General features: G+C 31.8%; 1 protein-coding gene across 3 annotated transcripts in view; it reads left to right on the forward strand.

The window, feature by feature from the left end:
• Positions 1 to 12,282, forward strand: part of LOC149783145 (dyslexia-associated protein KIAA0319-like protein) — a 146,871-nt gene that overhangs the window by 90,919 nt on the left and 43,670 nt on the right. For all 3 annotated transcript variants that reach the window (XM_089931372.1, XM_089931370.1, XM_089931371.1), the window contains 6 exons: positions 67 to 167; positions 1,251 to 1,338; positions 2,897 to 2,986; positions 4,921 to 5,053; positions 6,612 to 6,676; positions 8,866 to 9,020. In XM_089931372.1, coding sequence (XP_089787498.1) covers positions 67 to 167; positions 1,251 to 1,338; positions 2,897 to 2,986; positions 4,921 to 5,053; positions 6,612 to 6,676; positions 8,866 to 9,020 — 632 coding nt within the window. The remainder of the gene's footprint in view (positions 1 to 66; positions 168 to 1,250; positions 1,339 to 2,896; positions 2,987 to 4,920; positions 5,054 to 6,611; positions 6,677 to 8,865; positions 9,021 to 12,282) is intronic.

The raw sequence follows: 12,282 nt of genomic DNA on the forward strand, positions 1-12,282 counted from the left end.
TTATTTCTGTCATGTGGATAGTTTCCAAATATGCACTGTTTTATTTTTCTGGTGTTGAATTTGCAGGTGTTGAATACCACTATGAGTGGACCCTAGAGGCACACCCAGAAGGAGCTGAGTCAGGCAATATGGAGGGGAAGACTACAGACACTTTGATCCTGAAAAATGTAAATACCTTTAGTTATATCATATCTTGCATAATAGGGTTATAGTGTTTTTGTTAACCTGAAACTAATGGATTCTCAATGGTAAAGAAGAATAACATATGAACATGTCTTATGGGCTAGACTTGTTTTATTTTCTTAGATTTTTTTGAGGTTACCTGGAATATACATGATGTGTTTTTTAAATTGAATATCTGGCATCAACTGGTCACAGTTTGATCTGTTTAATCTTTTAGAACAAAAAGAACTTTATCTCTCCATCCACCCAAGTTAAAAAAATTGTAAATTGATAACAGAATGTGAATACAGTCGCACATCAAGAAGGTAAGGCCTCTCAAAATATGACTCCAAAAGGTCTGAGATCAGGGTTGATAAAGTTGGTCTTTAGTACTGGTGAGACAGAAACATTGGTGTACATGTTTGTTACTTCTGGTATGATTTTTCATTGGGTCAGTAAAAAAAATTGGTGATGGTCAGCATAAATGAAGTAAAGCAGGTCAAGTTTGATATCCCTGCAACTTGGGGAAAAAATTACTAGATATGGAATTATATTTTATCAGCTTTGCTCAATTGAATTTACCTTTGCTTTTGTTTTTTTTAATTGTGTTTTGTATTGCTAATTTCAGGACAAGATGCATTTTTCAGGTAGCATGGAATAGTAGGGATTACCCTTAGATAGATAATGATCTGTGTACATAAATTGAATTGTTCAAGAGTGGGATATGAGCTACTGACTTTAGATTTTGTCCCGAACCATTTATCCTCACTTATAAGTAAACATAGACCCTGGATCTGCAGAGGCATAATGCACCAGCTGATCAGAGTCAGTGTTATTTGCCCAGCATATTACACTGAACAAAGTGCTGAAACCAGACCTGCTCCCACGTTATGCAGTGGCAAAGCTAGATATATGCAGTTTGAAGTTGGATCTAACTTACTACGTATATAAAAGTATATACTGTAGTTCTTCAGTCTTAAATAGCTTTGATGGTTTATTATTTTAATTAGAGTATTTTCATAGCTTGTTTGAGTAAGAAATTAAATGCAAAATACTGAGGACATTTTCTTACCACTTTTGTTTTGCAGCTAATTGCAGGGTTATACACATTCAAAGTCCAAGTAACAGCACCTAACATGTATGGTGAAGCCTATGTTAATGTAACAGTACTGCCACGTAAGTATTGCAGAATAATTATTTTCTTTCTTGTCAGTGCTTCCATTATGGTCCACAGCCGGCTGAATTGTCTGATGTGTGCACTTTTACAGATCACTTTCATCTCACCTCAGATTGGATAGGTTTGAGTCTTGACTTGACTAAGGTGGGTGAGTGTGTGAGAAGGCTTGCCAGTAGCTCTCTGTTGATCAGTGGTTTTTAATGGGTCTTCCTAGACTTTTCTGCCACCATTTATACTGGCTGCCATGTATGGTCTATCATGTGCTAAAAATGGTGTTAAACCCAAAACTCACAAATCATTTCCATGTCTCATTCAGTGAGCAAACAAAGAGACAGTATTAAATAGTGACAAAGTATTCAACTGCGAATTGTAATACTGTTTCTTGTTCTTTTCTTCAGATTCATTACCTGATTGTATTATGTGTTGAGTCTTTCCTCCCAAGTGAGACGAAAAATGTTAACCATATCACTTGCTTGTTTTAGCAATAAAAGTCCTAAAATGTCATCTGTTTACCAAGACAAAAGTTAGTTGAGAGTGGTTTCCCCTTGGATAGAAATCCTGTCATTCTTGGTTAATATTTTGATGCTTTGTCAACATGGGGCCTTGCAGATACCTTTGAATTTGTACTTATCTCAAATCAGAGATAACCAAGGAATTTTTCCATCTCACAAAGACTATAAGTTTAATCTCATACATTATGAGAACTTTACTATGGCAAACTCCTGGGTAAGGGCGTTTAACTCTTGTCACCATATGCATATTCTCCCACATATTCTTATTATATAATTTTGGTAATTTTATTTGAGGAATAAACCAATTTTAGAAATAAAATAAGTTCCTTTGATTATATCTATACAATATGGGCATTCTCTCCCAAGAGTTACATCCCTGGAAGAGCATTCACTTCTGCTCCAGTAGTGGCTGATGAATAGTATGATTTGCTGCCAGTCGCTCAGTCTAAGGGGAGATCATTCAAGCAGATGACCTTTTTAGTATATCTATTCCGAAAAGATGCCAAAATATGTGGTTAACATCTTTTTTCACTTCAGATGATTGGATTTATGAGGTAGTGGAATAACTCTTAACAAATTATAATTAGCTTTTATCAGAAACTTTGTTCACCTTCTTTATCTTAATTTTTTTTATTGCAATCTTTTGTTCCTCACTTTTTGTCTGAAGCAGTGCAAGTATGCAAGTGGTACATATTTTTAGGAATTAGCCTGTATAATGCTGTGATTAAACTGAATTGTGCCAGAACATTTTGTAGCACAAAAATCATACATTTTTTCTCATGTTTTTTGTATATTTTTTATTGAGCCCAGCCAGACACTGCACTTGTTGTTTTTTGGGGGTAATTTCCAGCAATAGTGACAACAGCAACATCAATAATTCTAATTTTTAGTATTGCTGGTGTTTGTTTGAAGTTTTTAATTTGCAGGGTACAGGTTCTGACCTTGTTTCATTATGATTACAGGACACATAAATTGCAGACTTTCTTAGATGTTTCATGATGTTGCTAGTGATACATGTAAATGTTTCATTTTTGTTTTCTTTCAGCAAAAAGGGAGAATAAACCTCCTGTAGCCATTATCAAACCTACATCTCTGCAGATTAAGTTACCCAACTCGGGTATATTGGATGGATCAGGTATATTTTTTGTGGTTTATCAAAACAGATAAATGGAATTCAGTGGGTATGTACTAGCAATGTCTGACTTCTAAAGTTACAGGTAATTAGCTCATTAAGAGCAGTCTGTAACTAAAATGGATACATTTTCAGGTGAGGCCCAATACATTTTATTTATCTTTTGGTTAAGTGGGAGTTGAATGTTTTAACTGTTATTTGGTAAGAGAATTATTCCTGATTGTGTTATGATTTTTCTTCATAGCCAAGGCAAAATTAACCTTTATATTCTTCTCTTGGACACAATTATTGATGTAACATGGGTTTTCTGTAACAGAGAGCCTACACTGCTTTTTTATGGCATATTATAAAGAGCTAAAGAGTTCCACAGATATTTTTTATTGCAGGACTGTGATTGCAATTTAAAAACTGCACAGGAATTTTAATTTTTAATAAGAAATAAAGTCACAACAAAGTCATTTTATGTTCAGTCTATTTCGAAGTTGGTAGTGCTACAATTAGGCAAAGAGTGATGTCAATTTTTGGCATCATAATGTAATGGTCATGCCATTAGTAAGCATTTATCTTGCAAAAGTGGAGTTTTTTAAGATGGGTGGTACCTTAAGATGGATGGAACTTGGTACATTGCTGTATCTCTAGATTATAAAATATAATAGTTTGAGTGATATCTTCAAAGTCATGATCAAGGTCATATCTTCAAAGTCAGGATCAAGGTCATATTGTCAGGGTCAAGATCACAGATCAAGGTTACTGATGCTTTTCACTCTGCTCTTTATGGATGACAAATGCATAGGACATAAATATTGCTTGTACAATTATCCGTCAGTTGCACTTTTGTTAAATATGTATTGACGCATGTAATAATAAAATGTACCTTTTAGAATTAGAGAATATTTTTGTTTTAGTAAGTACACTGCAAAATTGGAGCGGATAAAAAGAGTGTAGACAGTCATGTAAAATCATTTGTAGTTGCAAAGATTTTCACATGAATATTAAGTTTTATGTCACTTAAGTTAATTTTGCTTATCCACTGGTAAATGATTTTTAAAAAAAAACTTTCTATAAAAACTTCTTTACTCATAAAATATTTTTGATGTTAGGATAATATTTATCGAAACATGATAAATTACTTGATAAAGTTATTGCAGTTTGTACTGATGTATATTGAAGTTTATTCATTGTGTGTGTCCAGACTCACTGGTCTTTATATCCATAACAAAAACCAAAATAAATTGGATCTGTATATTAGATTAAGCTAGATTATCAAGACTCTGATACTAAATTAATATTCTAAATTATTGTTTTATATTAGGTATGAATATATATACATATATATATATATATATATATATATATATATATATATATATATATATATATATATATATATATATATATATATATATATATATATATTCACTTGCACACTTACACATTAAATTAAATGGAGGTCATGGGTTCAATCCCTGGCTGATTTATACCAAAGACTATAAAAATGGTCTAACAGATGCCTCGCTTTGGCTCATCATTAGGAAGTTACTTTTAGGACTGGTCGGCTTGGTGTCAAGATAATGTGACTTAGTAGGACATCATGCTACATGTCTGCAGCATGATGCCCCAGTGCTGGACATCACTATAAACTGCCACATTGCAGACATCAAAGCAATATGACTGACATTTTTTTAAAGCTACGTTAAAAATCTGATTCACACACATACACCTAATGTGCAGAATTATTTTTTAATTGAATTTATTCAAACCTGGACAGCATAAATTGTTCTGATATATATATATATATATATATATATATATATATATATATATATATATATATATATATATATATATATATATATATTGTTTCTTAGTTTAAAATGATGTAGATGGAAATGTTTTCATTAAGTTCTAATCATCACATCTTTGTGTCCTAAAAACAGCCAGTACTGATGACGACGCTATTGCCAGCTACCACTGGGATGAAGTGAGTGGACCATTAAGGGACCAGAAAATTACTGAACATGTAGCCATATTGACCCTTAAGGATCTTGTGCCAGGAAATTACACTTTTAAGTGAGTAATTTGACGTAAAGTTCCTCACTTTTAATTAAATATTGCTGATTAAAGAGATTTTACATTCCCAGGCTTCAGCCCCCTGTTAGAGCATATATGCTGGCATCTGTATCTAATCATTGTGATTTACTGTTTTTTTTGCAGCAGCTAAATTTTACAAATTTATCTTTTTAAAATTTCTTTTATATATGGCTAATATTTTTGTTACATTACAAATAGAGTAAAGATGTAGCATCCCAATTTTGTTCCTGCATGAAGTTTAATTTTTCCTTAATTTCCCTGACCACAATAACATTACTGTCTCCAGAATTCAGTCCTACTGACAGATATTCAGAAAAGGTGAATTTTCATCTTTTTGTTAGGGCTTGATTCAGGAGGTAACGGGCTTATAACAGAAATATTAATGTCTTGAATAAATATTTTCAGAGAAGCATAATTTAAAGATTTCTATTTGAATGTCATAGTCTGTAGTGTCCAGTATTATACATAACCATTTGTTACAACATGTTATATCAAATCTCATATCATATTGTGTCAGATCTGACATCGTGTCATGTCACATACCGTCAATCCTTCGAGAATTTAGTTTCTGTTCCATAACTTTTCAGGGATTTCTTATCTTGAAACCAGCATGATATAAGGCTTTATATTTGGTAGACCGATGTTAAGTTTGAATTTTAGTCATTACAAACAAAATTTGACAAAATCTTTGCCCTTGACTGACATAGCACTTTGCCCATCCCTTGCTGCTTATCAAACTAAGATTTCTTCAATTGTATAATATTGGTTTGCATATCTGTGTACAATAACCCATTTTTGGTTTGATCATTATTTACTAAGAATTTTGCCATTATATTTACCAATGTTCTGCCTTTATATTTACTAGATTTGGGGTTTATATTTATTTCTGCCTTTATATTTACTAGATTTGGGGTTTATATTTATTTCTGCCTTTATATTTACTGGATTTGGGGTTTATATTTATTTCTGCCTTTATATTTACTGGATTTGGGGTTTATATTTATTTCTACCTTTATATTTACTGGATTTTTATATTTATTTCTGCCTTTATATTTGTAGGATTTGGGGTTTATATTTATTTCTACCTTTATATTTACAGGATTTGGGGTTTATATTTATTTCTACCTTTATATTTACAGGATTTGGGGTTTATAAATTTCTGCCTTTATATTTACTGGATTTGGGGTTTATATTTATTTCTACCTTTATATTTACTGGATTTGGGGTTTATATTTATTTCTACCTTTATATTTACTGGATTTGGGGTTTATATTTATTTCTGCCATTATATTTACTGGATTTGGGGTTTATATTTATTTCTGCCTTTATATTTACTGGATTTGGGGTTTATATTTATTTCTGCCTTTATATTTACTGGATTTGGGGTTTATATTTATTTCTGCCTTTATATTTACTGGATTTGGGGTTTATATTTATTTCTGCCTTTATATTTACTGGATTTGGGTTTGTTATTTATTTCTGCCTTTATATTTACTGGATTTGGGGTTTATATTTATTTCTACCTTTATATTTACAGATTGACAGTTATTGATTCAGATGGTGCTTCAGATTCAACAACAGCAAATGTTACTGTCATTAAAGGTATCCCCTAAGACAGATTCATTATTTTCAGCTGGGTTTAACAAATAACAGGAAGTATTGGTTTTCCAACAGCAGCAACAATGTAAAGATGATATTTGAAAGTTTTGTTGTGTTTTTAACTTTGAGGAATAACTAAAATAAAGTTGATAGGTATGTAAGAAACTGATATAGGCTAGTTTTAGAATCATACAGTTAAACTTGGTTTGATCTAGACTAGTTATAGAATCATACAGTTAAACTTGGTTTGATCTAGATTAGTTATAGAATCATACAATTAAACTTGGTTTGATCTAGACTAGTCATAGAAACATACAGTTAAGCTTGGTTTGATCTAGACTAGTTTTAGAATCATACAGTTAAACTTGGTTTGATCTAGACTAGTTATAGAATCATACAATTAAACTTGGTTTGATCTAGACTAGTCATAGAAACATACAGTTAAGCTTGGTTTGATCTAGACTAGTTTTAGAATCATACAGTTAAACTTGGTTTGATCTAGACTAGTTATAGAATCATACAGTTAAACTTGGTTTGATCTAGACTAGTTATAGAATCATACAGTTAAGCTTGGTTTGATCTAGACTAGTTTTAGAATCATACAGTTAAACTTGGTTTGATCTAGACTAGTTATAGAATCATACAGTTAAACTTGATTTGATCTGGACTAGTTATAGAATCATACAGTTAAACTTGGTTTGATCTAGACTAGTTATAGAATCATACAGTTAAACTTGATTTGATCTGGACTAGTTATAGAATCATACAGTTAAACTTGGTTTCTTTTCTTGATACTCAGACTGATCAAACCATGGTTAGAAAAAGCTATTGCCCAGTCAGCTGGGACAGCTTAAAGCAGGGCAACCAGTCAAAGCCCAGCTGGACCGTCACCTTTTATTGTAACAGGTGTTTTCAGAAGGGAGAATGTTTGTCAGGATGTAAAAAAATAAAACATCCTGTCGTTATGAAATGAAGGAAATGAATATTTATTTTTGTTTCCATTTTCACATTTTATTGCAAGAAATCCAATGCTAAATTTGGAATAATACTATGTTTGTTTGATCGTAATAATATTAAGAGTAATACATGAACAATCAAATGTTATTACATTTAATTGGAATAACTGAAAGTTATACTTGAACAATGAGGTGATTTTGCTGGGCAACCAGTTTTTGGGAATGGCTGTCTGGTGAGTGATGACCATGCTTTCTAAAGTTTGTCTACCACTGCTAATTGATACCTAATTTTCTTATCCATAGATGGAGTATTGCTAATTGATAATCCAGACATGGATTACTGCTGATTGATACCAAATCTTCTTATCCAGAGATGGATTATTGCTAATTGAAACCTAATTTTCTTATCCAGAGATGGATTGCTGCTAATTGATAATCCAGACATGGATTACTGCTAATTGATACCTAATTTTCTTATCCATAGATGGATTATTGCTAATTGATACCTAATTTTCTTATCCATAGATGGATTACTGCTAATTGATAATCCAGACATGGATTACTGCTAATTGATATCAAATCTTATCCAGAGATGGATTATTGCTAATTGAAACCTAATTTTCTTATCCATAGATGGATTACTGCTAACTGATAATCCAGACATGGATTACTGCTAATTGATACCAAATCTTATCCAGAGATGGATTACTGCTAATTGATAATCCAGACATGAATTACTGCTAATTGATACCAAATCTTATCCAGAGATGGATTACTGCTAATTGATAATCCAGACATGGATTACTGCTAATTGATACCAAATCTTATCCAGAGATGGATTACTGCTAATTGATAATCCAGACATGGATTACTGCTAATTGATACCAAATCTTATCCAGAGATGGATTACTGCTAATTGATAATCCAGACATGGATTACTGCTAATTGATAATCCAGACATGGATTACTGCTAATTGATAATCCAGACATGGATTACTGCTAATTGATAATCCAGACATGGATTACTGCTAATTGATATCAAATCTTATCCAGAGATGAATTACTGCTAATTAATACCTAATCTTATCCAGGGATGGATTGCTGCTAATTGAAACCTAATTTCTTATCCCAAGATGGATTACTGATAATTGATGAGATGGATTTACTTCTAATTGATACAAATCTTCTTATCCAAAGATGGATTACAGCTAATTGATACCTAATCTTCTTATCCAGAGATGGATTATCCACCCATTGCTGATGCAGGCTCGGACTTGATGATCCACTTGCCACAAAACTCTGTCATCCTTTATGGCAACAAGAGTACAGATGACAAGGGAATTGCCAGTTATGAATGGGTGAAATCCTCAGGACGTGTAGCTGATATGACAGTACGTTTGTAGTTTATCACTAGATCAAGAATTTGTTCGTGTATTTCCTGTTGATATTAATTGTACTTGTTGCTAACCATTAAGTTTTTGGTGTAATCATTACACTTTTTTCACCAAATAATTCTTATGCTTGCCTGTATATAGATTACGCTCTTTCTGGTACGTTAAAAACATAAAAATAAAGCAAAGAAAGTTGTGTTTGTCATTATCATTATCATTATTAATATTACTATTATTATTATTATTTATTTATTTTTTCAATAAAAAAACCAAGTTTCTTTGATTTAAAACTTTGCTTCGTATGTTCATAATATAAGTAGCTAGCAGACCAGTCTGTCCTTGTAAAAGAAAGTGATGTCAGATATTAAGTGAAATGGGATTTTACAGACATTAAGTGAAATGGGATTTTACAGATATTAAGGGAAATGGGATTTTACAGACATTAAGTGAAATGGGATTTTACAGACATTAAGTGAAATGGGATTTTACAGACATTAAGTGAAATGGGATTTTACAGATATTAAGTGAAATGGGATTTTACAGACATTAAGTGAAATGGGATTTTACAGTCATTAAGTGAAATGGGATTTTACAGACATTAAGTGAAATGGGATTTTACAGTCATTAAGTGAAATGGGATTTTACAGACATTAAGTGAAATGGGATTTTACAGACATTAAGTGAAATGGGATTTTACAGACATTAAGTGAAATGGGATTTTACAGACATTAAGTGAAATGGGATTTTACAGACATTAAGTGAAATGGGATTTTACAGACATTAAGTGAAATGGGATTTTACAGACATTAAGTGAAATGGGATTTTACAGATATTAAGTGAAATGGGATTTTACAGACATTAAGTGAAATGGGATTTTACAGACATTAAGTGAAATGGGATTTTACAGACATTAAGTGAAATGGGATTTTACAGATATTAAGTGAAATGGGATTTTACAGACATTAAGTGAAATGGGATTTTACAGATATTAAGTGAAATGGGATTTTACAGACATTAAGTGAAATGGGATTTTACAGACATTAAGTGAAATGGGATTTTACAGATATTAAGTGAAATGGGATTTTACAGACATTAAGTGAAATGGGATTTTACAGACATTAAGTGAAATGGGATTTTACAGACATTAAGTGAAATGGGATTTTACAGATATTAAGTGAAATGGGATTTTACAGACATTAAGTGAAATGGGATTTTACAGATATTAAGTGAAATGGGATTTTACAGACATTAAGTGAAATGGGATTTTACAGACATTAAGTGAAATGGGATTTTACAGATATTAAGTGAAATGGGATTTTACAGACATTAAGTGAAATGGGATTTTACAGACATTAAGTGAAATGGGATTTTACAGATATTAAGTGAAATGGGATTTTACAGACATTAAGTGAAATGGGATTTTACAGACATTAAGTGAAATGGGATTTTACAGATATTAAGTGAAATGGGATTTTACAGACATTAAGTGAAATGGGATTTTACAGACATTAAGTGAAATGGGATTTCACAGATATTAAGGGAAATGGGATTTTACAGACATTAAGTGAAATGGGATTTTACAGACATTAAGTGAAATGGGATTTTACAGATATTAAGTGAAATGGGATTTTACAGACATTAAGTGAAATGGGATTTTACAGACATTAAGTGAAATGGGATTTCACAGATATTAAGGGAAATGGGATTTTACAGACATTAAGTGAAATGGGATTTTACAGATATTAAGGGAAATGGGATTTTACGGATATTAAGTGAAATGGGATTTCACAGATATTAAGTGAAATGGGATTTTACAGACATTAAGTGAAATGGGATTTTACAGATATTAAGGGAAATGGGATTTCACAGATATTAAGGGAAATGGGATTTTACAGACATTAAGTGAAATGGGATTTTACAGATATTAAGGGAAATGGGATTTTACAGACATTAAGTGAAATGGGATTTTACAGATATTAAGGGAAATGGGATTTTACAGACATTAAGTGAAATGGGATTTTACAGATATTAAGTGAAATGGGATTTTACAGACATTAAGTGAAATGGGATTTTACAGATATTAAGTGAAATGGGATCTTACAGATATTAAGTGAAATGGGATTTTACAGATATTAAGGGAAATGGGATTTCACAGATTTTAAGGGAAATGGGATTTTACAGATATTAAGGGAAATGGGATTTTACAGTGTGACTTGTGGATGAAAATTCTTAGAGCAGATGGGTCTTGTTAAACTTCAAAATGTGTCCTATCAGAAAAAGACAAATCGACACCACTTACAAATTTGTAAAGAAGAGTGAGTGATGCAATACAGCATTTGGATTGAGGATAGAATTTGTGGACTGCACGATCATTCAGCAAAAGCTTGACATGTTTGGCTAGTTAAAGTGGGTATTGAATATAAGCAATATTTCAGTATGTTGTATGTGTGTGTTCTGGTTCTAATCCACGTGGATTTTGCCCAGCTTTGCCAAGTATTTTGACCTGCAGATCCAGGTTAGTAGTAAGAAGAAATGTACAGTTTTCATACAGTGTACTGTATTTATGGCATGTAATACAGTTACAATCTCATACAGTGTACAGTGATGTAGGGTACTAACATTAGTACTAATAATACACAGATTACACTTTTTATGCTCAGATTATGATTTTTTGCCACTTATATTAGCAAATATTATGCTTATTCCTCTCTTATGGTCACCATAAATGTATACATTCTTCAACAACAAGCACTGTTTGGTGTATAGGTGTTATGCATAGGTGTGTATTGGTTGATTAAGTAGCCATCTTGGGCTATTAAGTTTGCTCTAGAGTGAATAACAGTCAAACATGGTGCATTGAAGAAAACCGTAAAGAACTATTGGATTTATTATGAATGGTTCAATACAAAGAACACATCAGCTTTGTTAAACAACTTCAAAATGACTAGCTAACAGTAGAAATGAAGACTCATAAATAGAAACAGTTGACATCTTAATTTAATGAAAGGCAACATGCGCGTACCATTTAAAAAAAATTTTTTAAAGTCATGCCAGGCTTACAGATCAGATTGTCTTAAAGATGTTGTAAAATTGTCAAAGTAATACTGCTTTATCTTACATTGGAGTTTCCTGTGCTTATCTTTTGTTATATAACAATATGGCTGGGTTAGCTATTATGTTGCTTGTATTATATCATTGTCAGTGAATAAAATAATTAGAAACGGATCAAAGTTAAAAAAAAATTTGATGTCATATGATAAAG

The sequence above is a fragment of the Sinohyriopsis cumingii genome, chromosome 14, assembly GCF_028554795.1.
Source record: "Sinohyriopsis cumingii isolate HCF-2022 chromosome 14, ASM2855479v2, whole genome shotgun sequence".
Lineage (NCBI taxonomy): Eukaryota > Metazoa > Mollusca > Bivalvia > Unionida > Unionidae > Sinohyriopsis > Sinohyriopsis cumingii.